The sequence below is a fragment of the Mauremys mutica genome, chromosome 8 (assembly GCF_020497125.1).
Source record: "Mauremys mutica isolate MM-2020 ecotype Southern chromosome 8, ASM2049712v1, whole genome shotgun sequence".
Lineage (NCBI taxonomy): Eukaryota > Metazoa > Chordata > Testudines > Geoemydidae > Mauremys > Mauremys mutica.
The window spans coordinates 64,616,628-64,643,826 of record NC_059079.1 but is presented as its reverse complement, the minus strand read 5'-3'; the positions used below and the strand labels follow the sequence as shown (position 1 = coordinate 64,643,826).

General features: G+C 48.5%; 1 protein-coding gene across 2 annotated transcripts; it reads right to left on the bottom strand.

Moving 5' to 3' along the window:
* Window positions 1-381: 381 nt before the first annotated feature.
* Window positions 382-19,366, bottom strand: LOC123376119 (dimethylaniline monooxygenase [N-oxide-forming] 1-like). Of its 2 annotated transcripts, none has more exons than XM_045027868.1 (9): window positions 19,238-19,366; window positions 17,521-17,687; window positions 12,973-13,161; window positions 11,638-11,800; window positions 9,720-9,862; window positions 8,663-8,862; window positions 6,508-6,863; window positions 1,215-1,287; window positions 382-857 (listed from the first exon to the last, which is right to left on the bottom strand). In XM_045027868.1, exons 2-9 carry the CDS (start codon window positions 17,650-17,652, stop codon window positions 515-517), a joined length of 1,599 nt encoding a protein of 532 aa, XP_044883803.1. In that variant the 5' UTR covers window positions 17,653-17,687; window positions 19,238-19,366; the 3' UTR covers window positions 382-514. The 2 variants fall into 2 exon arrangements, with proteins under 2 accessions (XP_044883803.1, XP_044883804.1); XM_045027869.1 differs by having other exon boundaries at window positions 17,521-17,684; window positions 19,238-19,357.
* Between the last annotated feature and the right edge of the window lie 7,833 nt (window positions 19,367-27,199).

The window sequence follows — 27,199 nt, the reverse complement described above, 5'->3', positions numbered from 1 at the left end:
CCCCGAGTTCACAACAAATCAAAGAGAGGCATCATAACAAAACAAAGAGAGTAACTTAGTTAAAAGCATTCTGGGATATCTCCTAATACCCTGGAGGCCAATAACAGCGCTGGTGTGTGGCCACACTTGACGAGCAGCGCTGCATCACCAGCGCTGCACTCGTTATACCCCAAGCAGACCAGGTTTACAGCCAGCGCTGCAGCCAGGGAGTTGCAGCGCTGGATGTGCCTTGCAGGTGTGGACAGTTACTAAGTTGCAGCGCTGTAAAGCCTCCACCAGCGCTGCAACTCTCCAGTGTAGCCAAGCCCTGAGGTAGACAAGTCTTGGTGTGTAGTTTAGTTAGAGGAGAAATGTTTTAGTGACATTGGTTAAAGTTTGATTTTGTTTTCCTTAACTTTAGAAACCCTTCTGTTCTTACAGGACCTTTGTATGTATTGCTTTCCTGCCTCCCCATATAGAAATATTGTCTAGCCAGAAAAGATTTATACATGCAGGCTTGTACATCACACCAGGACTACTTGAAACCAAGAAAAATTGCAGCAAAGAGAGCAAAAAGGCTGATTAGTTTAAGCAAATTGAAACAGAAGTTTGGAGGCTCTTCTACGACTCGTGTTCTCGTGGGCTTCACTGTCCGGTCCCATTGGGTCAGGATGGCATTTCTGGCTCCATCCCACTTCCCCGGCCCAGCCAGGCGGTACTGGTATGCTGTGCATGGACCAAAGAAAATTTTCATGGCCAGGACTGGATCTTTGAAGAGCAGAGCCAGCACACTGGGTTTTGTGCCGATCAAGGAGGCAAGTTCATCAATATACACGAGGCAATCAGTTTTCAGGATCTCATCATAGGACAAACCGAACCTTAACGAATCAGAAAAGAAGGGGGAGGGATGTCATTCTGATCAATAGGTAAAACAGAGGAGATGCTATTGAAATTCAGTCCCTTTTTTTCATTTGCAGTTATTCTGCTTGATCATCAGTGGGTTTCTTTGAATAGATATTCCAAACTTCCTGTATAATTACATAGCCACTAGCTAAAAGATGGACTTCAAATACATTAGATATAGTAGACTAATTGAATCCACATCTGGATTTTAGATACCCCCATAAAGAGATAGGGAACAGCTGCCAAATTTGGAACTGCATTCTGATACCTCCCAAAGTTCAGGGGTTTTTAAATCTGGCTCAAAGGCTTTTGCATTAGGTGACATGGCTTACCAGCGAATTTTGTTTTTCTTCGTCTCGTTGATCTCTTCCACCATGGTGCTCACTGGAGGCAGCTGACACAAGCCTAGAAACCAGAAAAGGGATTGTTGTCATGAAGTGGTGGACCTGTTCAACTTCAGGTGGGATTTTAAACCAATTTAGTTACACTGGTGAAAAGGCTGGTGTGGACACTCTTATTTCAGCTTAAACCAGGCTTATTTCAATTTAGCTTACTGCAGTTAGGAGCAGATTTAAACAAAGCTGAAATAAGCCATGAAAATATGAGCATCCACACAGGTGTTTGTGCCCATTTAGCTAAACTGGTGCCAATTTGTGTGTAGACAAGGCCTGAGTCATTTGGAGCTTGTTCTCGGATTGGAAACCCTGGCTCCTGCTCCCCGAAGGAGAGAGAACTCATGGCTTGTCAGCTGGACAAGTGGCCTAATTGTTCTAATGAATCATCTCAAATCACACCCACTCTTACACCTTGTCTTGACTTAGCATGACCAGATGTCCCGATTTTATAGGGACAGTCCTGATATTTGGGGCTTTTTCTTATATAGGCTCCTATTACCCCCCACCCCCGTCCTGATTTTTCACCCTTGCTATCTGGTCACCCTATCTTGACTAGGATTTAAAGAGGTGCTCTCTAACCTTCTGGGAGAAAGCTGAAGCCAGACACATTCCAATTAGATATAAGACAATATTTTAGCACTGAGAGTGAGTAACCATTGGAACAAACAAAAGGGAAATGGTGGATTCTTTATTTCTTGATGTCTTCAAATCAAGACTGGATGCCCTTCTGGAAGAGATGCTTTAGCCAAACACAAGTTATTGAGCTCAATATGGGGATGGGGGTGAAATTTAAGGCCTGTGCTATACAGGAGGTTGGACTGGCTCATCTAACATCTCTTCTGGCCTTAAACTCTTTGAATCTATGAACATGTTTGAGAAGTCTGCTGTTCAAATCTACACTGATTGGTTTACAAGAGCTAAAGTGGCTGAAACTTAGTTTCCCCCTAGACCAGTGGCTCTCAACTTTTCCAGACGATTGTACCCTTTTCAGGAGGCTGATTGGTCTTGCGTACCCCCCAAATTTCCCCTCACTTAAAAACTACTCGCTGACAAAATCAAACATAAAAACACAAGTGTCACAGCATCATATTACTGAAAAATTGCTCACTTTCTCATTTTGATCATATAATTATAAAATGAATTGACTGGAATATAAATATTGTACTTACACTTCAGAGTGTTTTTCACTTGTGAGCCTTGTTTGACATCTGAGCCCCAAGCGGCAGGGCTGACGCCCAAGCCCCAGGTGGTGAGACTGACGCATGTAACTCAGCTTCATGGAGCCCCTTGTGACATGGGGCCCTGGGCAACTGCCTTGCTTGCCACCTCCTAATGCTGGCCTTGCACTTGCAACCCCGCCAAACCTGTGCTATAACCCGCCTAAAGGTTGCACCCCCCAGGTTGAGAAACACTGATTTAACTGAGTTGAATACCCGCTGGAAGATCTCTGTGTACCCCTGCTTGAGAACCATTGCCATAGACTACCAGTATCACCAGGGCTGTGTCTGCACCAGACTTCTCAAACATGTTAGTTGGAACGTGTTAGCTAGTGCCTTCTAACAACCTCCTCTATTCTAGTCTAGCCACTGCTTTGGAGACTTTCCATGATGACTGCAGGGCTGCCCAGAGGGGGCGGGGGGGGGGAAGTGGGGCAATTTGCCCCGGGCCCTGCAGGGCCCCCCACAAGAATATAGTATTGCAACTTTTTTTATGGAAGGGGCCCCCGAAATTGCTTTGCCCCAGACCCCCTGACTCCTCTGGGCGGCCCTGGATGACTGGGATTTGAATCCTTATCTGTAGGAACCAGGGACCAGAACATAATCTCAGTGTCACAGTGTGATTTTGGAGTAACCCTGTTAAAGTCTATGGCATTTACTCTGAAATTACACTGGCATAATTGAGATCAGGAGCTTCCCCAAAGGAGCAACACTGGCATGGAACGAGTGGATGTGAGATCAAAATCAGGCCCCAGGTTGTCCTGAGTGTAACACTGTTCTTTCTGGTGCTGAGAAACTGCCTCCCTCCAAAAGGCAAGGACAAACCAGCTGCTGGATTCTGCCTGGTCTTAGTGCAGCAGTGGGGAATCCTGTTTATTACCAGCTCTGCCTGGTAAAACAGAAGCTATTCCATTTTTCCTGCCCCTAAAGGAATATAGCTGCCTATCAGTGGGTCAGGAATTGCCCTTAAGGCCCAGAACTGTGGTGGGAGCTATGATGAGCCGCACAAACCCAGGGGGAGCTCTCAGAAGCATTGCACCTCAAGGGGACAACAATGCCTCTAGAGCAGAGGTCCCCAAGCTTTTTGGCACCAGGGACCGGTTTCGTAGAAAAAAAAAATTTCCGCGGACCTGTGGGATGGTTTTGGGACGATTCAAGCGCATTACATTTATTTTTGTACTTTTATTTCTATTATTATTGTAATATATAATGAAATAATTATACAACTGACCATAATGCAGAATTAGTGGGAGCCCTGAGCTTGTTTTCCTGCAACTAGACGGTCCCATCCAGGGCTGCCCAGAGAATTCAGGGGGCCTGGGGCAAAGAAATTTTGGGGGCCCCTTCTATAAAAAAATTGCAATACTATATTCTCCTGGGGGCCCTTGCGGGGCCCACGGCAAATTGCCCCACTTGCTCCCCTGGGAAAAATAAACTTTCCGCATTTCGGCACAAACCCAGTTTTGAGAAAACTTCTTTACAAGTTATCACCGGTTCTCAGCATCAGCTAGTGCTAAAAGGCATAAAGCTCATTAAAAGGGTTGGACAAATATTTTCCATCAAAACTTTTTCTGGATCGAAAAGTGGGGGTTTTTAAAAAGCAGAGAAAAATCACGGACAATGTCTGCTTTCCTTCAAAATTTGTTGTGTTTTTTTTTTAATTGAAAAGCTGAAATTAGTCTGCCAAAACCTGAATATGGTTTGAGGTTTCAGAAGTGTGTGGCCAAATATTTGCTGCTTGCTGTATTTGATTGTTTAAAGAAACAATAAAAAAATTCTGCTTAAAAAAAAAAATCCAAAACTTTTGAACCACCTCAGCTTGTAACCAAACACCTGAGCCCATCCAGGCAGAGATTTTTCCAGGTTTCTGATACTCTGCTGGCTTCCTTGACTCATATCTGTCTCAATAACTTTGGGTTCATTTAGCTTAGAACATAAGAGCAGCCATAATGGGTCAAACCAAAGGCCATCCTGCCCAGTATCCTGTCTACTGACAATGGCCAATGCCAAGTGCCCCAGAGGGAGTGAACCTATCAGGTAATGATCAAGTGATCTCGCTCCTGCCATCCATCTCCACTCTCTGAGAAACAGAGGCTAGGGACACCATTCCTTACCCATCCTGGCTAATAGCCATTAATGGACTTAATCTCCATGCATTTATCTGTTTCCTAGAGACTGGCTCCATGTGGTCCCTCACAAACTGTAGACGGTTACTGTGGGTTTTTCTTTACTATAGCTTATGTACATACTCCACAAACTGAGCATTTGAGCTTGTTCCAGAATCTGGGATGAGCCTATGTTGTCAAAACTGAAATGCTCAAAATAGAACATGCTGTGAATGGACACAGGGTGCTAAAATTAAATTAATCCAGGGGTTCTCAAACTGGAGGTCAGGACCCCTCAGGGGGTCATGAGGTTATCACTGGGGGTCGTGAGCTGTCAGCCTCCACCTCAAACCCCGCTTTGCCTCTAGCATTTATAATAGTGTTAAATATATAAAAAAGTGTTTTCAATTTATAAAAGGGGGGTCGCATCAGAGGTTTGCTATGTGAAAGGGTCACCAGGACAAAAGTTTGAGAACCCCTGAATTAACCCCTCTGAAGCCTCAGGGAATGCAGGGGAGGGGGGGTCTCCCTTGGTAGGGTTGGGAAGGATATTGCTCTTCTCATGTGATCCTTCCCCCCAGTGGCTAATTTTAAATGAAGCTGCCCTCCCCTGACATGAATCTCCCTATGGCACTGAAATTACATATAGACTATAATGTGGCATTTGAGAAGTGAAAGGGATGGTAGCCCTAATGGAAAAGCTAACAGCTTGGCTCTCCTGCAAGCCTCAAACTGCTGAATGAGCTTTAGGGTAGGGAAGGCTGTGCCTCCCAAACAGCCTGGCCCTGCCCCCTATCTGACCCCCACCCACTTCCTGCCCCCCGACTGCCTGCCTGCCCCCCTCAGAATCCCCAACCCATCCTGCTCCTTGTCCCCTCACCATCCCCCAGAGACCCCCCCCACCACCACCCTGGGACCCCACCCCTGCTCCCTGTCCCCTGACTGCCCCAACCCCTATCCCCCCCCGCTGAGTCCTGACAGACCCCCCCGGAACACCCACAATCCAACCCCCCCATTCCCTGCCCCCTGACCGCCCCCCCAACCTCCGCCCCCTCTCTGTGCCCTGACTGTCCCCAGGACTCCCTGCCCCTTAGCCAACCCCCCTGGCCCCAGCCTCTTACCCCCGGCTGCCTCCTCACCCGGAGCCTCAGCGCCTCGCCCGACAGCTGCAGCGTGCCTCCGGCGGGGCCTGAGCTCCGTCCCGCTCAGAGCCACGTGGTGAGGGGGCGGGGCTGGGAGCTCCACGCCGAGCGGAGGCAGCTGAGCTCAGCCCGGAGCTCACAGCCCCGCCCCCTCCCCACGCGGCTCTGAGGGGGCGGGGCTCAGGGGCCCCGCCAGAGACACCCCGCTTGATGTGCTAGGGGTCGGTTCGCGGCCCGGTTCCTAACAGGCCGCGGACCGGTACCGGTCCGCGGCCCGGGGGTTGGGGACCCCTGCTCTAGAGTGAGTGTGGCCACTGCACCATCCACAAGGAACTGATGGAAGTGCTCGTGTCATGGCTTCCCAATTGTTACAAACACAGGGCCCTCTTTTCTCACCACTGAATACAAATAAACTCCCTTCTTCTTCAAGGGGAGTTACCTGTATCCTAGAGGAAAAAACAGGGCTCTGGAATTCTGTTCAGACAGATCCAGCTTAATATTTCTAAGATGGTTCTTGGGGTATTTCGCTTGTTCATGTAGTAAGGATGTCACTGGGTTGTAAAATGTTCTGTAAGACAGTAAAGTGTGGAGCAACCCAATTTAGATATCAATCTATGAGCACTACCTTTCCTAGTCCTGGATGAATCCCTTTGTGTTCTGCGTTGCCGTGGGGCGACATACCCACTCGCTCACCACCTGTGTCTGAAACACTGCCTTTTTCTTTGAGGAAGTTCTCACATCATACTAACCTTCCTGCTCCACCTACCCTTAAAGACTCGTGTGACCCAGCGAGCTTGAATTTCTACAACTGGCATGACTGCACCAAATGGCTTGATGAGGCCAACGATGGCCAGGGTTGGCTTCTCCAGATGCGGGGGGAAGATGTATTTGTACAGGGACGCCTGCTTCTTTTCAACTTTGACAACAGATTCCTCAAGGAAAGGGAAGGAGAACTTGTATCCTGTGGCAAAGACGATGACGTCAACAGGCTCCTCTGTGGGGCTATTTTGAAACACGACTGAGTTTTCCTTGATCTCCTTCAGACTTGGTTTTATGGTGATTTTCCCAGTGATGATATGGCCTGGAAGGTCATCATTCAGCACAGGCTCCCGTATCACATCTCTGCATTGAAACAAACAGAAACACAATCAGAATGTTGGGGCAGCAGAGGCAACCCCATGTGCTTCAGCAAAGAGCTGGAGAATGACCTCTGACCTGGAAGACTCAGAAATGAGAAAGCAGGGTCCCGTTTCCCACCCAACTCCAAACGAGGCTCCAGGGTCTTGAAGTCTTTAATTAAAGTCACCCCTCCTGCAACCTGCTTTATTCACGCAAACATCACTGCCACCTCCCCTGGGTTCTGGTCAATTCGTGCACAGTACTTTTACAGAATCACTTTTCAGAGCAGAAACGCACTTCAAAAACTGTCTGACGCTTTATGAGTCTCTACATAATGAAAGCTTAGTGGGCAGGACTAGCTCCTGGCCACAGGAGAGGCAGAAGGTCCCTAAAAGTGGGGGGCTACTGGTGCCCAAACCATGGCCTGGCCCCCTGCACTGCCCCTTCCTCCTCCCCCGAGACCCCTCTCCCGTGTGCCGCCCCTTCCCCCAACCCCAAGGCCCTGCTCCCATGTGCCACCCCTGCCCCCCTGAGGCCCTGCTCCTGTGTGCTTCCCCTTCCCCCTGAGGCCCCACTCCCATGCCACCTCTTCCCCCAAGACCTCGCCCCCCTACTCACTTCTTTCCCACCCCCACATCACTCTCCCTATGGCTGGTAATAAGTGGGAGGGCCATGGCTCCCTGGGCTCCCCCCATTCCAGCACCCCTGCCTCGGGCTGTACAATGCTAGTGTTCCCCTCCTCTGCACAGAGCAGGTCAGGAGACCCGCTTCTTCAACTGTCCTATGAAAATCTAGCTGATCAACATCCCTAACCCTACTTTCTGGTGTAGACTTATACATTCCTATGTTACACCTAGGGTTGCCAGGTGTCTGTTTTTCAACCAGAACCCCGGTCAAAAAGGGACCCTGATGGCTCTGGTCAGCATTGCTGACTGGACTATTAAAAGTCTGGTTGGTGGGGCTGGCAGGCTCCCTACCTGGAGACATGTCCCTCAGTTCCTGAGCGGAGGCGCAGCCGGGGGGCTCCCTGCCCTTCCCCAAGCACAGGCTCTGCAGCTCTCATTGGCTGGGAAATGTGGCCAATGAGAGCTGTGGGGGTGGCATTTGTGCGTGGAGGCAGTGTGCACTGCACAGAGCTGCCTGGCCCCTCTACCTAGGAGCCGAGGGACATGTCGCTGCTTCCGGGGACCGCCCCCCCCCCCGAGGTCAGCACCACCCAGAGCCCACTCCCCGCACCCACTCCTGCATCCCCACTCCCTTCCCCAGCCCAGAGTCCCTTCGCCAACCCTGCCCCATTCCCTCTCCCGAATCCCAACCCCCTGCCCCAGCTTGGAGCCCCCTCTTGCACCCAAACTCCCTCCTGGAACCTGCATCCCACACCCCCCTGCATCCCCTACCCCAGCCAGGATCCCCTCCCGCACCCTGAACCTCTCATTTCTGGCCCCACCCCAGAGCCCTCATCCCCCTCCCACACCCCAATCCCCTGCCCCAGCCCTGTGAAAATAAGCAAGTGAATGAGGGTGGGGAGAGTGAGTGATGGGAGGGGGGGGAATGGAGTGACCGGAGGCAGGGCCTTGGAAAAGGGGCGGGGCAGAGACAGGGCCTCAGGGAAGGGGCGGGGCAGGGCAGGGGTGTTTGGTTTTGTGTGATCAGAAAGTTGGCAATCCTAGTTACACTCTCGACATGTGGGTTTGCATTGCTCCTCTAACATATTGTACGTCATTAGTAAGGTGCACTTTCCTCTTCCTTCTCTAACTCAGTATCCAATATACCACCACATGGAACAGAAATGCAGGATATACCTGTCCTTAGGTATCAGGCCGTAGTTTGCATGATCAAACCACTGACTCGTCCTGTGCGCAACCAGCCATGTTGTAATGGGCCCAGGGAGGGAATTCCGGATCACATTCATGAAACGAGTTAGGAAGACCATGTCCCATGGGTAACCATTGTCAAACACCCGACTGATCACCCATGCACCTCGGCCAGTGCTGATCATCACCTAGAAGTCAACAGAGCAGCAAAGCTTTGGAGGGTGAATTGCTTTCCTTGAGTTTTTGAAGCTAAACCCAGACAAGGATTGTCCCCTGACTTTACCCAGCTAGCCAATGAGCAAAGACTTCAAGGTCTCTCAGATTTGTGTGAGGGAGGTGTAGGGGTAGGACAAAGCCACCTTTGACTCCTTAGTCCAACTTCCACGACCTCGGAGACCACAATGCCATAAAGATGCTGTTGGGTTATGTTAAAGGACTAGAGACTGTTGGGTCGGGTAGCACTTTTCTTTGCCTCATGGGTCTCTGAAAAAGCAATATTCCCATTCTGTGGAAATAACCTCTAGAACAGTGATCCCCAAATGTTGAGGGTCATGCCCCCCTCTTACCCCCATCCGCACCCCCGTGGGGCTGGGAGCAAGCCTGCAGCTCAGGGGTGGGGGATGTGGACAGGGGTAAGGGGGTTGAGGGTAGGGCTAAAGCTGGGGGTGGGTCTGGGGCCGGGACCGGGGCCAGAGCAGAGGCCAGGGGCTGAAGCTGGGGGCAGAGCTGCAGTTTGGCTGTGGTGGGGGTGGGGCTAGAAGCCCAGGACACAGCTGCAGGCGGGACCGGAGCAGAGCTGAGGGCGGGGACGGGCTGGGTAGCGCTCCCTCCCGGCCCACTGTGTGGGCTGGCCCAGGCCCTGGCATGCCCTCCCAAGGTTCCTCCACACCCCCACAGTTTGAGGACCTCTGCTCTAGAATCAGGTTCTCAGCTCCTTTCTCCTGACAGTTCACTCTGTGTGGCTTCTAAATGGCTTCATTGCTGCATATAACAAAAATTAACATCACCCTCCCTGCAGATTTGAAAGGAGCTGGAAGAACTGTACCTTTTTAGCCACATGACTGGCCTCAACGGCGATATCCACTCCAGAATTCCCCATGCCAATCACAAGGACTCTCTTCCCCTCAAACACATCTGGATGCTTGTAATAGCGGCTGTGAAAGTACTCGCCTTGAAATGTCTCTATCCCTGTGAGGAAGAGGGGAAGGGTATCTGGCAAATATCACTTAAATAATAGTCAATTATAATTCCAGGCCATATCATGGAGTCCACTGGTGTTAATGGGAGGTGTATTTTGGTAAAGAGGACAGAAAAAAAATGACCTCAGGATTTGGCTTGTTGCTATTATATTTTTCAGGGGATAAATGGTCCTAGTAACCTTAATCTTTGCCCTTTCTTGGAGACTTGCACCTGAAGAGGAGAGGGGGCCTAATTCCTAAGTCCCAGCCAGAGAAATGGAGTGATTTCTTTAGGGATACGGGAGATTCTCCCATACTTGGAATCTTCCTATGCAGACTGGACGCCTTTCTAAAAGGGAGGCTCTAGTTCCAATTCAAGTGATGGGCTGGTGCAGACAGTGTCTGGGAGAGGTTCCATGGCCTGTATTATGCAGGAGGTCAGACTAGATGACCCTTTTGGCCTTGGACGCAATGAAAAGTGATAGACGGGCTCTCCCCTCCTTGCCCTGCAGACACGGTCGTCAGCAGAGCCAAGGAGGAGAAAGCAGATAGAACTGTCCCCACCCTGCTTCTCCTCCCACAGAAACCAGAACTAGGAGAATCACCAAGAGTCACGGTGGAGTCTCCATCACAGGCAGTTTTTAAATCAAGGGTGGATGTTTCCCTAGGAATTATGTTGGGGAAGTTCTCTGGCTGGTGCTATACAGTAGGTCAGACTAAATGATCACAATGGACCCTTCTGGTCAGGTAATCTATGACTGGAGCAGGGGAGAGAAGGAACTACCACCTCCTGATCCCTCAGCCCCCAGCAGTGAGTAAAGTGAACAGGATATTTTAAAGTGATTTGTATGGCTCTGAGTGTGTGTGTAACTAACAGTGCTGGAGTTACTATACCTTTAAAAATGTGCTACAATAGAGACCTGACAGCACTACAGTATTCTGGACAATCACACTAGACCTACTGTAGAACTACGCTTGTATGAGCAACTGGTTCAGAAATAAACAAGACATTCTAATCCATGACCAGCAATGATTTGGTGATGGGACCCGTGTCCCACTGCAACCCCCTTAGGAATATACCACTGGAAACTTTGCTGTCCATTCCTCCCCCTCCAAAGTGAGCTCTGTGGTTAGAAAATCTGAGATAATGCAACTGCAGGCAATGTTTAAAAACTCTGATGGTAGCACAGAGCAACAGCCAGTTCCTCCTGGTGGTCCAGAGAGACGACTGTGTTTAAAACACCAGTTGGGAGAACCCAGGTTATTTAAAAAAAACAAAAAACAACCCCCCCCCGCAAAACCTGCTGTGAACCTTTCCTCCTCATTCTTGAGAAGCCCTTGACAAAATTAAATGGTGGCGAAAGATTAGGGAAAAGCCTGCAACTTCTGTCTGGGGATTATGGGCCAAATTCAAATGCTGCTGTAATCATGTGTAACTCCACAGAAGCTTTGTCTACTTTCACCACAGATAAATTTGGCCCAGTGCATTTTTGTTGCCCCACACCAACAACACGCTTTCTAACTTGTTAGTGCAGCCAGCTTCTCTGAATAGCCTTCTCAAGAGAACTAATCTTGTCCTTTGGAAGCATGCCTATCAATTAGCCAGACCTGAAAAAGGGACAGCTGGAAAACAAAAGCTTTCCCCTAATTACGCATGTCAATATGACGTTAGTTGCCAGATCCAGGAAATTAGAACATGGAAACAAAAATGTTTCCATCTGTGGATTTGTTAGTCTTCTTGCCAAACACAGAAATGCTTAATAGTAAACACAAGACATCCTGTACCAGGAAAAGACTCCAGCGGCAGGGACGGATCAGAGAGATAGCCAATGCAAACCATAACAGCATCAAAGACAGATGACTCCTGCTTCCCATTAGACTCCGTGACAATAGCCCACTGGCCAGTGGCAGAGAAATCTGGGCATTTCCTTACACTGATGACTGTGGTCTGAAACATTGAACCAAACAAATATTATCCATCAGCTTGAGATTTGAGTGTAACAAATATAAGTAGAGTAAATAGTCTATGACAATGTGCGCTTGGGAAAATTTGCTGGACCATTTTCCAGCTAGGGATGGGGACAGCCCTGACTTTGGCCTGGAGGAAGATTTATTTAAACTGTGAGTAGAGCTGGTCAAAATTTGCCACTTTCGCAAAACCAGAATTCTCCACAAGAAAGTTTCCATTTTGCAGAAAAAAACCCTGATTTTCTGTTGGGAAAATGTTTATGACAGCTCCGGCTGCCTGCCTGGAATGCTCTTATCAATTTAACCTTTTGCCGGTGAAAGAGACAAGCTTTCCTGGAGGGCTGCTCTTGGCCTCCCTGCTTCTCCCCCACCCTGCAGCTCTGGGAGCCAGAGATGGAGGTTGAGTGGCTGGGTTCTCTTACATCCCCAGGGGAGGGGTCTTGTTAATGTCAAGTGAAATTGACAAGAGTCTTCCAGATGGTCAGCTGGGAAGCTGAAAAGTTTTCAATTTTGAAATGGATTTTTTTCTTGAAAACTCTTCCTGCAACGTAACAACAATAAAAAAATTGCATTTCTGACATTTTGTCCCAGTTTGGGATTTTCCCCCGTCCCCAAAGTCACCACATTTTGTGTGAGGAGGGGCTTCCATTTTTCAGCCAACCCTGATTGTAAGTTCCTTGGGGCAGGGACTGTCTTTTTGTTGTATATTTGTACCGCGCCTATCACAGCAGGGCCCTGGACCACATTTTCAAGGGTATTTAGGCACCTGAGGATGCAGATTGGCACCTAGTGGGGTTTTCAGAAGTGCCTAACTCCTGTTGATTTCAGTGGGAGTTAGGTACCATGATGCTTTAGAAAAATTGCATTAGATGCCTCTCTGCATCTTTAGGCACCCAAATACTTTTAGAAATCTGGCTTCTGGTCTGGGTGGGGGCTCATAGGCACCCCAATACAAATTATACATATTAAATAGCCTGCCTCGGAGAGGTGTATGATTCCTATGATCCTTGTCTGACACCACCCAAGCTCAGCACTTTCAGTGCCAAAAGCATGAGCCTAGAATGCTTATGTGAAGAAGTTACTCCATCAGCTGGCAGCTCTGGTAGACTGTTATCCTCTCATGTGGACCAGCCACTACATTCTATAGCTCACCTTGAACTGGATGTGCTTCAGAAGGCCAAAATGCTTGGCATACATCCTGAGATACTCAAGGACTTGGGAGTTGGACACAAAGACTGGAAAATCCTCAGGATATGGGAAGTCTGTGAAGGCCGACATCTCCTTGCAGGTGTTACTGACCACAGATTTGTAAAGGCTGGGCCTCCCATCTTCAACATCTTCCTGTCAGCACAGTGTCACAGGGAAGAGTGAATGCATTCACACATGCAGCCAGGGAGAGAATATGCCTATCAACCCCTTTTTGTTCATAGAATTTGGTTTCCACTCATGGCGGGACACAGACGAGATTAGGAATTAGAATTTGGCCCAGGCTGTTGCACTCACAACAGAATTAAACTGATCTCTTTATCTGGGGCCAAATCACATCTGATCTTTTCACAAATGTCATGGAGGGGCAACAGCAGGGCCCCTTTCCTCTGCCTTGTGCAGCTGCACAGAGGGCAGGGGGGACGTCAACACTGGCATTCCCTAAGGGCCCAGTGCAGAGGGAAGCACTAGACACTCAAGAGGGAGCACTGCCTCTGGAGCACTACTAGATGAGTCATCTGAGGCCAGGTCCCTCTTCCCAGGGGGAAGGGATAGCTTAGTTGTTTGAGCATTGGCCTACTAAACCCAGGGTTGTAAGTTCAGTCCTTGAGGGGGCCATTTAGTTGGGGATTGGTCCTGCTTTAAGCAGGAGGTTAGACTAAATGACCTCCTGAGATTCCTAATAATCTATGATCAGCTAGCACTCTGCTAGAAGACCATCCTACAGCCTTTTATTATAGCTGCATCCATGATGGCACTCTGCCCGCATCAGCACTCCATGGGCAGAATGCCTCCTCCAGAATGCATGTCTCTGCTGTCCTACTGCCACTGTGGCTGCAGCACCTACCACCTGAGCCTTGATGTTGGGAAATGTTCCATCGTGGCACATTGACAGCAACCTTAAGAGCTGTTTCCCCTTTCTCTGGGGAACGGAGGGTAAGAACATAGGAATGGCCCTACTGGGTCAGACCAAAGTTCCATCTAGCCCAGCACATCCCTCAGCCCGTGCCACTTCCCACAGCCCCCATTGGCCTGGCCGGCGAACCGCGGCCAGTGGGAGCCGCGATCGGCCGAACCTGTGGATCCAGCTGGTAAACAATCTGTCCTGGCCCGCCAGGGTGCTTACCCAGGCAAGCTGAGTGCCAAAGGCTGCCGATCCCTGATCTATCCTTTTCTTAATGATTCCCAGAATTCTGTTCGCTTTTTTGACTGCCACTGCACATTGAGTGGATGTTTTCAGAGAACTAGCCACAGTGACTCCAAGATCTTTCTTGAGTGGTAACAGCTAATTTAGACCCCATCATTTTATATGTATAGTTGTGATTATGCTTTCCAATGTGCATTACTTTGCATTTATCAGCATTAAATTTCATCTGCCATTTTGTTGCCCAGTCACCCAGTTTTGAGAGATCCTCCTGTAGCTCTTCACAGTCAGCCTGGGTCTTAACAATTTTTAGTAATTTTGTATCATCTGCAAATTTTGCCACCTCACTGTTTACCCCTTTTTCTAGATCATTTATGAATATGTTGAATAGGACTGGTCCCAGTACAGACCCTTGGGGGACCACTATTTACTTCTCTCCATTCTGAAAAATGACTATTTATACCTACCCTTTGTTTCCTGTCTTTTAACCAGTTACCAGTCCATGAGAGGATCTTCCCTCTTATCCTGTGGCAGCTTACTTTGCATAAGAACCTTTGGTGAGGGACCTTGTCAAAGACTTTCTGAAAATCTAAGTACACTATATCCACTGGATCCCCTTGGTACACATGCTTCTTGACCCCCCTCAAAGAATTCTAGTCCAGGGTATTTCTACACTGCAATTAAAAACCCATGTTGCCCATGCTAGCTGATTCGGGCTTGCGAGGCTCTGGCTAAGGGGCTGTGTAGACCTTTGTGCTCAAGATTGGGCTCAGGGGCCCCATGAGAGGGGAGGGTCCCAGAGCGTGGGCTTTAGCCCGAGCCTGAATGTCTACACTGCAGTCAAACGGCCCCTTAGCCTGAGCCCCATGAGCCCAAGTCAGCTGACAGTGGCCAGCCACCAGTGTGTAACTGCAGTGTAGACACATCCTGAGGGAACATTTGAGCATGTTCCACATAATCAAGTCCCTGAGACTATGAGAGGGGATGGGGACGGACAACGACGACATCTGTGACTCCTGTCCTTCCCACCTTCCCTTTCTTGTCCCCATGGGCCTTCAAGGGGGTGGCTTCACCAGACAGAGGGGTGTCTGAAGTGTTTTCTGCACTCTCTGCAAATTAAAGCGCTGATTTTCCCCTTCTCACACAGGGACAGCGTGAAAGACAATGGACTCAAACACTGGGAAATTTGTTGCTGATGGTTTCACTTAGGCTTGCACAGCTGAATTCTGTTGCATTGCTTGGCACTTTGTCACACTGGCTGCTCGGGCCAATTGCTAGGCAGCTCTGAAGACATTTTGCCAACTCCAGTTTTTAGGAAGAGCTTCCAGGAGGGGGAGTGGATTAGAAGAACAAACATGGGATGAGGGAGTCGGGGCTCTTAAAATTCTATTCCTCAGCTGTTACTAATTTACTGGTGTGGCCTTGGGCACATTTTAACTTCTCTGTGCCTCAGTTTCCCCACCCATCAAGTGGTGTTAATAATACAGCGGATGCCGGTTATTAGCTAGCTTGATAAAGACAACTTGTGGTTATTAGCAACATTTTCCCTGAGAACCAATCCCATCCCCTTCACTTTAATGTTAACGGCTTTCAGATATTAGCAACTGGCTTGTTGCTTATTGATGATTGTTCTGGAAGAGACGTTCCCCTTGTAATGAATTTGCTGGCTTTGAGTCTGCAGCCCAGACAGCTGGTAGGGAGATACTGTGCAGCCCCATGGGCCCCCAAGGACCCTCACTGTCCATGGAAAACCCTGGCTGCAGGCAGATTGTGGGCTGCAGCCAGGGAAGGAAGCACTGGGACATGCCGAGCCCAGGTTCCCGATGCCAGGGCAAAGAGAGCAGGAGGAAGTACTGTGCAGCCCCACCATTCCCCAGCATCCCCGCTCTTGTAGAAAGCCCCAGCCTCTGCTGTCACAGCTTGCATGGGACTTTTGCCTTTATTCAAAAGTTGCCAGTAAGCTGCTATTTGCTGTGAAATGAGTAGTTGCTAATGACCAACATTCACTGTGGCTGTCTAACTCACAGGGGCCTCTAAGGATTAATTAGTTACCAGTATGGCCGGTTGAAGATGCTAAGTATTATTGTACAATAAGGACAGACTGGGATGCAGGGACTTAGGACCTACTTAATGTAACCCCCTTCCCCTGCCCCCGTTACAGTGCTGGGAATATGTCCGTGTATGTTTCTGAATTCCATTTGATTCTATGAACTCCATTTTCTACTCTAACCCTCAGTGTGGAATAAAACTTTTGTTTTGTGGCACAATACAGACCATGTCTGAAATTGGGACAATGGCCCAGTGCCAGCAGCCCCCCAGGGGAGAAAGAGGGAATGGAAAAGCCCCAGTGTGAGAAGAGAAGCAGGAAGAGGTGTCAGTCCCTGCTTTTACAAGAGACAAGCTCCCTAACAAGAAGGCAAGAGCTCATTGCGAGATGCAGAAAACTGAGCAGGAGGAGGGGCAGGCTGGAGGGCTCTATCCCCTGAAGAACGCTGATCAAACCCCAAAGAGAGTGGTGAGGTTGCTAAGGGAAGGTATTACATACAGGTGTTCCTTGTTTCCCCATAGATCTGTATCTCGTATGTGTTCGAAGGGTATGTCTACACTGGGGCAGGGAGCGTAATCCCCATACCCATGAATTACAACAATCTAGGCATGGTGGCAGAAGTGGGGACAGAGGCTAGTCATCCCAAGTATGATCCCATCCACGACCCTAGGTATGTACTTGGGTGATTAGCCCTGCCCACGGCTCATGCACCACCTCTCCATTGCTATTTTTAGTACGCCAGCTCTCCCAGAGCAAGGGCAGGTATGTCTGCCCAAGCTGGAAATAACAGTTCCAGCTCCAGTGTAGAGATATCCTGAGAGTAAAGTGTGTGTGCTTAATGTGTTCCTTCGCAAGGGCTGAATTCCTCACTTTATCTGTCACATGTCCCCAGAGGGTTAAACTTGAGTGCCCATGCGGGCGGAACTCTGGGGAGAGCGTGCATAAGCTACATGAGGGGGGCCAGCACTGGTCTTGGGTCCTAGGGCAGCATGGAGGGTGCCAGCCAGAAAGTTTGCATCCTGGCACTGTGTCTGAATGCTGCTCAAACCTAGGGGGCTGGGGCGCATGCAGGATCCAAAGGTTGCATCCAATACAGAGGCCTGGTGACTGCCACGCCCCAGTGTCTGAACGGGACACTGCCATTCTTTGAACAAACTAGTTCTGTTTAAGGCTGCTGTTGAGCTGGATTGACTTCATTTCTCGGTTAATGAATAGTCTCTTCTGGTTACTGGCCTGGGACGCACAGGTGTAGCTAGTGACATGTAAACAGCTCACTCCACGGGCAACGAACCCCCTCACTTACCGTGAATCTCCAGAGACCCCCGATGTCATCACTTCTCTCAAAGCAGGTGGGCTCCAGCCCCTCATCCAGGCAGCACTTGATGGAGGTCAGTCCACTCACGCCAGCTCCGATAATTGCAACTCTCTTCACCATGGTCTCCTTTATTGGAGGGAGATCATGCAGTCCTGCTGGTGGGTAGAATTCAGGGAACAGAGTTGGTATCACTTCAGTGAAAAGGATCAGCAATTTATATTATAAACAACGAGGAGAGCATTATGGAGAAAGTAATTACTAGTTCGCCTCTCAGATTTAACAGGCACATCTGCCATTCCTGTTCGTTATACAAAAGGGATTGGATGATCTTAAGTAGCAGATGCTCATGTGTGGTTAAAGAGCAACAGAATTCAGTTAGTATTTGTGATACTGGGGACTGTGCCTTTATGGGCTGAGTTTCCCAGACAGAGAGCTTGGGTGCGGGCACTGTGAATCTCTTGTTATTATGCACAGTCATTTGGGACCAGAGTAAAGGTTGCCAACCCCCCAGGATTGTCCGGGAGTCTCCAGGAACTAAATATTAATCTTTAAAGATTAGGTCATGTGATGAAACCTCCAGGAATATGTCCAACCAGAATTGGCAAGAGACACAGACTAAAGTCCCTCTTGCAAGTACTAAGTGAACATTGCAGTGATAGAGTTCTCCTCCGAAGATACAGCCATGGACCTATTACATTGAATATTGCAACAAGAATGTGGGATTTTCAACATATGCAGGGTAATTAACAAACATTTAAGGCCAGAGGTGACCACTATCATGATCTAGTCTGACCTGCATAAACACAGAATTTTACAATTTTATCCAATAATTCCTCTGCATTGTGCCCAATACCTTGTGGCTGAACCAGGACCTTTTTTAGAAGGACATGGAGGCTTCGTTGAAAGAATTCAAATGATAAAGTGATAAAGGCTCCAGCACACACTTTGGTAAGTTATTCCAATAGTTAATTACCCTCACTGTTAAAAATGTGCAACTTATTGCCAGTTTGAAAGTTTCTAGCATCAACTCCCAGCCACTGGAATGCCTTATGTCTCTCTAACAATGAGTTTTCGATTAATAAGTTCAAGTTTTAGGAGAAAACAGATTTTTTCCCCTTTCACATTTTTTTTTGGTGAAAATTCAATATTTTTCATGGAAAAATTTCAATATCCCTGAGGTTTGGGTGTTTTTGCTTGTTTTAATTGACTTATTTTTAGGAAAAAAAGATCATTTCCCGACCAGCTCCATTGCTTCGGTTCCTACCTCCTAGCACAGAAATCTGAATGTATACTTCAGAAATACATCCTGTTTACCGGCTCTTATTTACTGAATTAGCACTTTTCTGCCCACTAATTGCACCTTTTTGCATCCATTTGTATTAAGGACTCTCTAAAGCCATCTGCTATGAAGCAAATACACACGTCAAAACTGAACCAAGTTTGCATCCTAGCTTCTATTGTCTCACATGCTTTGAGGCTTGCTTGTCATAGAAGTTCAGTGGCACATGGAAAAAAAAATTTGCTTCCAGCTGGTCTATTAGTCAATGCAAAGTTGCAGAGGTGATTCTAAAGCAAACCAAATGCATTGCAGGAAAACCGTCCCTAGCCATCTGTACTAGTTAAACAGCTGTGCCTATTAACTGTGTCCCTATTATGTGGTGTCCACTTTACCCTCTGCATGCATAGGTTGATTTAGTTCCCTTACCTCACGTCTGTGTCTTGTTTGTTGAAGCCACGTCTCTTCACAAGCGTGTCTGGGCAGCTAGGAAAAGCGTCACTCACTGTAATTCAACTTGCACAGCACTGGAGGAATATTGGACACACAACAGGTTCGGGGGAGTGGGGAGTTCTCTTAATGTGGAACCGCCCCCTTTCCCTTGGCAGTTACATAACTGATCCTTGCTGGCATTGGCAGGAGCAAAGTTCTCAGATGTGGGAGGCTGTCTGATCGCTTTCCAAAACCATCAAAGCAAGAGACCTGTGCAATCTGAGCTGTGAGACTAGATGGAGACCCAGAGATAGCAAGGGCTGAAGGCTGCTTATCGCTTCAGGGTGGAAATAGCTAAATAGTTCCCCAATCTCAGCAAGACACAAGTTTGGCAAGAAGGGATGCTGACTTGCAAACTGGTTCCACAGCCTGCATTGCACTGCGGAGCTAAAGGGCTTTGAGCAAGCTCCTTGCTACTGGTGACACTGGGCCCTGCAAAGGAGAAGCTGGGCTTTTGTTTCCAAAAAGAAGAGAGGTTCTGATTTTCTGTTTCAGCTGAGCCTGCTCAGGGTAGGAAATGTGGGGCAGCAGTAGAAGGCCAAGGACACTGTCACCTTGTGCCTCCCTGATTGCAGACGAGGCCCCTAGTGTACATTGCAGCACTTTCAGGGCTGCTCTAACTTACATAGGGCTGCCTATGGCCCCAAGAGGCCATCTGAGCAGCTGACAAGAGCCAGGCTAGAGCAGGACTCTGGTCATGTCACTGTGTTTGCTACACCGTGGGTTGTAACGGGGAGCCCAGAGCCCTTATGTTGACTGTGTGCCACTACTAGAGTGGATGAAGTGGTTGGCTTTTCCATCACAATACAGCCCCTAAGTCTCTAGCCCTTTTGCCTGTCTAAGGCAGCCCCGGAAATGAAACCCTGTTGTCATGGTATCACAGTTCAGGGCAACTGCCCCTGTGTTTCCCCTCCCTGATCCCTTGAGGGCACCTATTCTAGCCCCCTGGCTCCTCAGCCGCCATCTGGCTTGTGCAGAGACTCGCATCTCTCCCCATTCTGACCGGGGTCTTTCCCACACTGCACAGTTCCCTGGCTACAGTGCGATATCCCCAGCAAGCCAGACTGCCTGATCATGTCAGCATCTGCACTTTGCTTTCTCTCTGTGGGCTCTGAATAGCTGTAATTGCCAGCAGTCACAAGTTCCCACCCAGCTCTTTTAAGCAAGCACATTTATCCTTAAGGTGAAAGCATGACAGAGAAAACATACAAAACCATTAAGAGTTTCTATACACATGCCATACACACATATATGCAAAGGTTACTAGAAGCCACCCCTCAGTCTAATGGAGCCTCAACAGATGAAAGTCCTTCCAAACCTTCCCAAGAAGGATTGGGTGCCCCCTTGGACAGAAGGTCCTGTCCATTTGCTGGATCAGCACTGGCGTCAGTTTAAACTCAGACTATTATTGCAAACATCCTGTTTTTGCCTGTTAGTCTCTGGAGAATCCAGTTGAACCGGTATAGGTGAGAATCTCCACATGGTGACACCTCCTTGGAGGTATTACAACCTGTGTGAATTTGCCTAATCACCTCCACCATTCTTAGTTCCTCTCCCCTACGGAATTCTATACAATCCCTGGCCCACGGTACATAAAGCTATTGCAGTAAGCTCTCACAAAGACACTGCAGGAAATTGCCATCTCTGTCACACATGGTTCCCAAGGTAACTGCACTGGCCTTCCTTCCTGGCCCCTTTGAGGGCACCCCACTAAGGTCTCCAGCTGCTAGTCATCACCTTTCTCAGGTCCCTCCAGACTGGTGAATTATGCTGCAATTTACTGTGATCAAGTCAGAGTGTAGTTCAGCACCTGCCATCCTGTTCTGTCGAAGGGGCAAGGACAGGGTTAACCAGCTCTCATGATGTAAGGTATTATTTATTCAGGACAAAAGCACAATGGAGAGAACGTATAACAGAAACAATAAACAGCTTCCATGAAAACCTGTCTGACCAGGTGTCACTCATCGGCCACATGAACATCTTGGAAAGTTCCAAAGTCCTTGAAACCCTTGCTGCATAATACGTCCCTGTAATGGAGTTCACTCACCACTGTGGTGCCTCCTGCTGGCTGTCTTGGGAATTAGCTCTGTGTGTTTGTGCACCCTCTTTGGGTGGTTCCTTACTGCCATCATTCCTGCTCTAGGACCCGCATCTCTACAAGGACCACGGTGTCCTCTTCAGTGACACAGCCCTCTGGCCATGCCACACACTGTGCTCCCCCATTCCGGGGGACCTGCAGTCTGCTGTTCAGCCACCTCCCTTAGTGGCTACTGCAGCAAATTGTCTGGCCACTTCCTCATGGCCCCTGCATCCTCTTTGCCTTTGCCTGAGGGTCTCTACCTGCAAACACCAGCAGCCAGCCAAGAATTGTCTCTCACACCCCTGGTCCCTGCTAGCAGCACTGATCTGTCCAGGGTGCTGGCAGTTCTCTCAGCCCTCCAGAGACACAGTCCTTCCAGCCTGGGCTCCCAGCAGAGAACTGCCTTCCTCTGCCCTGCAGCTCCCTTTTTAAATGGGCCTGCTTGGCCCTGATTGACTACTCCCTTCAGCCCTTCTCTGATTGGCTGCATCCTGTGCAGCCTCCCTAGGGCTCTATTAACCCCTTAGAGCCCAGTGTGTCTCTCTTGTCACTGTAGCATATCAGGCCTTGGAGCGGGGTAGAGTGACCCCTCTCCTCTGCCAGGCTGGTCACTTTATCCCATCCTCAGTTCTTTGTTTGATGTCCTTCTTCAGCCAGTTCCAATCATGATGTGTAGTTCCATGTGTGTGTGTGTGTGTGTGTGCACTACCTGGGTTTGTGAGATTCTTAAAAAGAGGTGCCAGAATTATGGGATATGGATGGCATTATGGGATGGGAAAAGTTGCATGGCAGGAACTTGCCCCCTGCATTCAGAGATCCCTGGGTTAGTCCTTTCTAGCCTCCAGCCCACTGAGAAAATTTCCCAAAAGACATTGGACCGATGGGCAACGCATGGCATACTGGGACACCTATTTGTGGTGCACCACACTTCACATCAATAGAGGCATTTCTGGGGACTACCTGCAGTGCTGATGCAAGGAGCAAAGTATGCATGTGCTTGAGCGATGTACAAGCTTTGGTGACTATGCACTGTGATAACTTGTGTTGGCCACAGTTTGTAGTGTAGACGTGGCCCTAGGGAGGAAATCAATTCTTGCCCCTCACTGGGTAATGATTCCATGGGGATAAGTTCAGACTAGTCAGGCAGATAGTTCATTAAAATATTACAGACAATTCCCACGTTTGTCACAGATGTATAGATGTCTAATATGCCTTGGATATTTTGGTAGTGAATTACTAGGGCCCAGTTCTTCATGTGTAATTAGGCACCTAACTCCCATTGAAATCAATGAGAACTAGGTGCCTATCTCCCATTGAAGATCTGGGCTTATGTCTCTCTCTCTCTCTCTGCCCCTTCAATCAGGAAGCAATCCCTCTTTTCTCCTGTCCACAAGGAGGATTTCAGTAATAACCTCTTTGCTTATTCCACGTTATCTCCTGCTAAAGAAACTTAAGACAATGAGAGATCAACATTCACTTCCCAAACTACGAGACATATTGTCGAAGAAACCTCCAGATCCTCAGATAAGAAACAGAACATAAAAACAGGATGTGTCTCTTATTTTATTGCAAGCCCTAAAGGATGTGAAATGCTTTATATATTCTTTGGTTATATAAATGTATGAACGAGGTCCACTATAATGGATTTTTGCTGATTTTCTTTCTAAATGATTGCTGCACTCAAAAAATTGTTGGACTTCTTTAACAGAAGGAGGAAAAAAGACTATTGAAAGACATAAGCAACTTTTGAAATATTAAATGAAATTGCTTGACAAGCAGGAAAGGGAGAAATTCCAGTTAATAGCAGGTATTAATAGAGAAATAGAATTCTTGAAATGCAAAGATATGAAAAGTATAGAAGAAATTTGTTATACATCAATGCCATCAACAAAAGCTGCAGAGAAACCAGGAGAGCGGAAATCTGAGAGCACATTCGGCAAGTGAGCAATAGAAACAAGAGGATTGCCCTCCTCTGCCAGACCCAAAACAGGGTATATAAACTGAGGTCAGTGTGGTGAGGGTCAGAGTGTGCTGAAGCCACATGGACAGTCTCTTGCCACCTCCAGGGCCACAGGCTCAGAAGAATTTGCTGAACCCACAAAAGCTGCAGAACCCAGGAATGCCACCAGACATGTGGACAGACTTTCCCAGAGCTTCTAGGCAGGAGAAGTGGCAAGACTCATTTCAGGGATTGTATTTCTCTCTCTCTCTGTTCATTAAAATCAGTAGAGGAAAGTCCCCTTGTAGAGTCAGCTGTCTTTCTAGCGAGAGGCCAAGGAACCATATTATGGATTTTAACGAACTACTGCTATCTGCATCTTCTCCTTCGTAAGTCCAAGTACATTGGCCTAAGAGAACTGGGAACAATAACTTTAAGCAATTGCTTTTGATGTTTTAAACTTGTTTCTTCCATACCGAACATTAGAACAAGCAGGGATCACGTTCCTAAGAGCGCCTTAAGGTAAGTGCAGCCTCACGCCTTGGAGAAGTACTGGTAGTGTGATGATATACCGTACATACTAAAGGATTGATAATTGATGATGATAAGGACATGTAATAAGAAAACTTGGTGTTTTGTATTGCTCTGGCGGGCCTTGGTGCTATTTATGTCAATTGGTTGCATGCCAGCATGTTATATTCAGTGAATAATTCTCAAAAGCACCAAAATGACTTAAGTGCCTAAGTCCCATTTTCACTTTGGCACAGTGTACAGCGTACACAAAAGGGAGTGCTAGGATCTCAAATTCATAAGTGACACTTTCAGAGCGGTTGAAATTTTTAGACTCCCCTCCTACCGCTGTGTTCCCTCAGATTGTCAGTTTGAGACCCTGGGTGGCTGGAGTTGTCGTAGTATAGTGGCAGGCAGTTAAGCTGAGCCCTGGTCCATCCAGACCCCTGAGTCTTTCTGCTCTGTGTGCTAGAAGTTTATGCTTTAAAAGGGTTGTGATGGGTGCTCTACACACCGCTGGACAGCGCCGCCTCCTGGCAGCTCTGGGGATTAGCTCTGCCAGGCCAACACCCCTTCCTGCGGTCACACTCCATCACTTTCTCCCCCTGCAGGCCCGCTCTCGCGCCAGAAACTGCAGCCTCCTCTTTGCGACTCGGCCCTCCGTCCAGGTCACTCTGTGGTTTCCCCTTCCGGGGTAGGACAGTCTTTTGGGGCAAACTGTCCCAGGGAGTCCACTCTCCACTGCCTGGTCTGTGCCACTTCCCCAGTGGCAGGTAGGGGAACTCAGGCCCATCCTCTACTCTGGGTTCCAGCCCAGGGGCTTGGCGATCAGCAGCCTAGGTCTGCACTATCTTTTGCCTTGCTGATTTCCCCTGAGCCTTTCCTACCTTTCTGGCTCTCCCTCGCTCTGGGTCTGCCAGCCCTACAACTCCCTCCTCCCAGAGAGCAACTGTAGGGTACTTGTCTCTATAGCCTGAACACACCTCCCTTCTCCCAGGAAGTGACTGCAGACTCCTTCCCTGCAACCCCTCTCTGCTATCAGCTTCCTGGCTTTATACAGGCCTCTCTTGTTCCTGTCCACCTGAGCCTCATTTAACCAATCCCCACTCCCTGGCTCCTCTTCCAGGGGCAGCCTAGGGAGTAACTGCCTCCCCCACCCCAGCCCCGCCACCATAACCCTTTTCAGTCTTGTGTGGGTGGACTCCCCAGCACAGAGGTCTAAAACTTCTATTGCTTAAATATAAAATGGTTCAAAGTACTAGGAATATGGTGGTTACCGAAAATAAGTTGCAGTTGTTTTACTCTGTGTTGGGCCCGGCCTTGACCACTATGTGCTGTGCAGGAGCAGAAGAGTTTAAATCATGTGGCCCACTGTGGTGCTACTGAATCAAGCTGTTGAGCCACATTAAACTGTATTTGAGAGAGTTTAGTTTGACCTCTCTTTCATCCAGGCCCCCTGAGCCTCTCTGTGTTCTGCACTACAGGTGTTTGTACTCTCTGAAGTAATACAGAATCCTGTGTCTTCAAAGAACAGGCTCTGAATCTGAAGAGTGTTACAATAGCTCCCTTCCCTGAGCCCTTGGAGGTGGGCTCCTGAGGGTTGCTAGCGCTTTAGCCATCACATGTCATCTAGACCTGCTTTCAACAGGGTTAGACAAAGTGATAACATTGCTGGCAGCTGGACTTCTCTAGCATTCCCATCATTGCTGGCCTGGTAGCGACAGTGGGAGAAACTTGCCTGTTTTAGCAGAATCTGGAAGCAACTTTTCAACATGTGATCTCTGCTGGATCTGCAGCGTTCAGCCAGAACTGAAGGGGCAACAGGACCATGGCTGCTGGACTGAAGAACTGGATGGTTCTGTACAGTAGCCACTAAAAAGGAACTGGCCAAGTGATTTTTCTTTCATGAACTCAGGGCAAAACTGACTTGAAAATTACATCTCTCTGACAGGAGGAATTCTGTAAGATGTCATCTTGGTCTCCTGTTTCTTGAGAACGGCAGCCACCATGCTGCACTTGGAAGGGAATGTACATAACTCTGAAATATAAAATTAACTCCTCCTTAAGCTGTGATGCAATGCAGTGTAAACTCACTGTAACTCGTTCTGAAGAGAAATTTTGTCTGCACGGGTAACCATAATTCTGGCATTGCCTAACTCTTGAATGCTTGATTGTGAAGCCTTTATGTTCTTTTAATGTGGTTTGTTGTATGCAATAGCCGAGCATACAAACAGAAATGCCATCACATGGAACCATATTGACTGCTACCTATTTCAACAGTGGGGTTAGAACCTTTAGATCCAGTGCACATGCCTTTGCCATGAGCTAACAGAGTTAACTGGTAGCAATAGTAAGTGGCATCATGTGGATTGCACAGCTATGTACTGCCAGCCCAGGAATCCTGGGTTCCAGTTCAGGCTGTGAACAAAGCATGTTACAGACCTTTCTGCTCCTACCCACCCCAAGACTGACCCTTGCTGCACCAGCCCCTCCAGCCTGGTCCCTATCTCCTTGATCAGTCCCAATCTCCCTCTCCCATCACTTCAGCATAGCTCCATCCTTCTGTCCCCTATTTCCTGTCCCCACCACTCCCCTTTCCTTGACCCATTCTCCCTCCTTCCCCATCTCCCCTGAGATCCTTGTCCCTCCCCCTAGCCTCCCCATGGCTTGGCTTTTCTGGGTTTAACCACCATGCTGCACTCTCTGAAGGGGAACTAAAGATGATCATTTTTTCTCTGTCCCTTGGAGTATTTAAGTGTCTGGTGCTTTTTCAGAGGTGGGAGTGAAACTGAGCTCAAGGATTAGCCCCCGCAATACTTCAGGTGACTGGCGCTCTCCCTGCTCTCAGAGAGGTAGGGTTTGTTGTTTCCTGTCCCCACAGGGGATCCCCATCTGGGTCTATCAAGGAGCAAGCTGGGGTTGAAGAAGGGGCTTCCTGGAATCTTGATGTCTCTACCCCTTCTCTACCTCACAGGCACCAGATGGGTCTGTATTTCCCCTAGAGGCCCAGCCTGGACTATGAGTAGGAATCTCCAGGGAAGCCTATTACAGAGGCAGCTGGGCCCCATGGCCCCTCACTGCACTCTGGTGTGGGTGTTGCCATGACCAATTTTTCTTGCCACTCAAGCAAGCAGAGACAGCTCTGGACCCAACCGGGGACTGGTTGGTTGAACAAGATGGTACCATTTTTACATAATCACTTTTCTGACCATGGCTACAACTGAACCATGATCAAATATGAGACCCTTACCCTTAAGGACCCTTGCAGCCTAGCAAGCCTGCAGCTCTGCAATTGGCAGGATAGACTCGGGTGGCTGTGTGGGGCCAACAACAGTCAGTGTTGGTTTCTCCAGTTCGAGGGAAGATGTAT

Bases quoted from the DNA above. Each gene is read 5' to 3' on its own strand.
- LOC123376119 (XM_045027868.1), bottom strand. From the start codon at position 17,652: ATGGTGAAGAGAGTTGCAATTATCGGAGCTGGCGTGAGTGGACTGACC. The intron at 11,801-12,972 runs GTGAGCTATAGA...TCAATGTTTCAG, and splicing joins TGAAGCACATCCAGTTCAAG to ACCACAGTCATCAGTGTAAG. The intron at 858-1,214 runs GTAAGCCATGTC...TGATTCGTTAAG, and splicing joins AAGAAAAACAAAATTCGCTG to GTTCGGTTTGTCCTATGATG.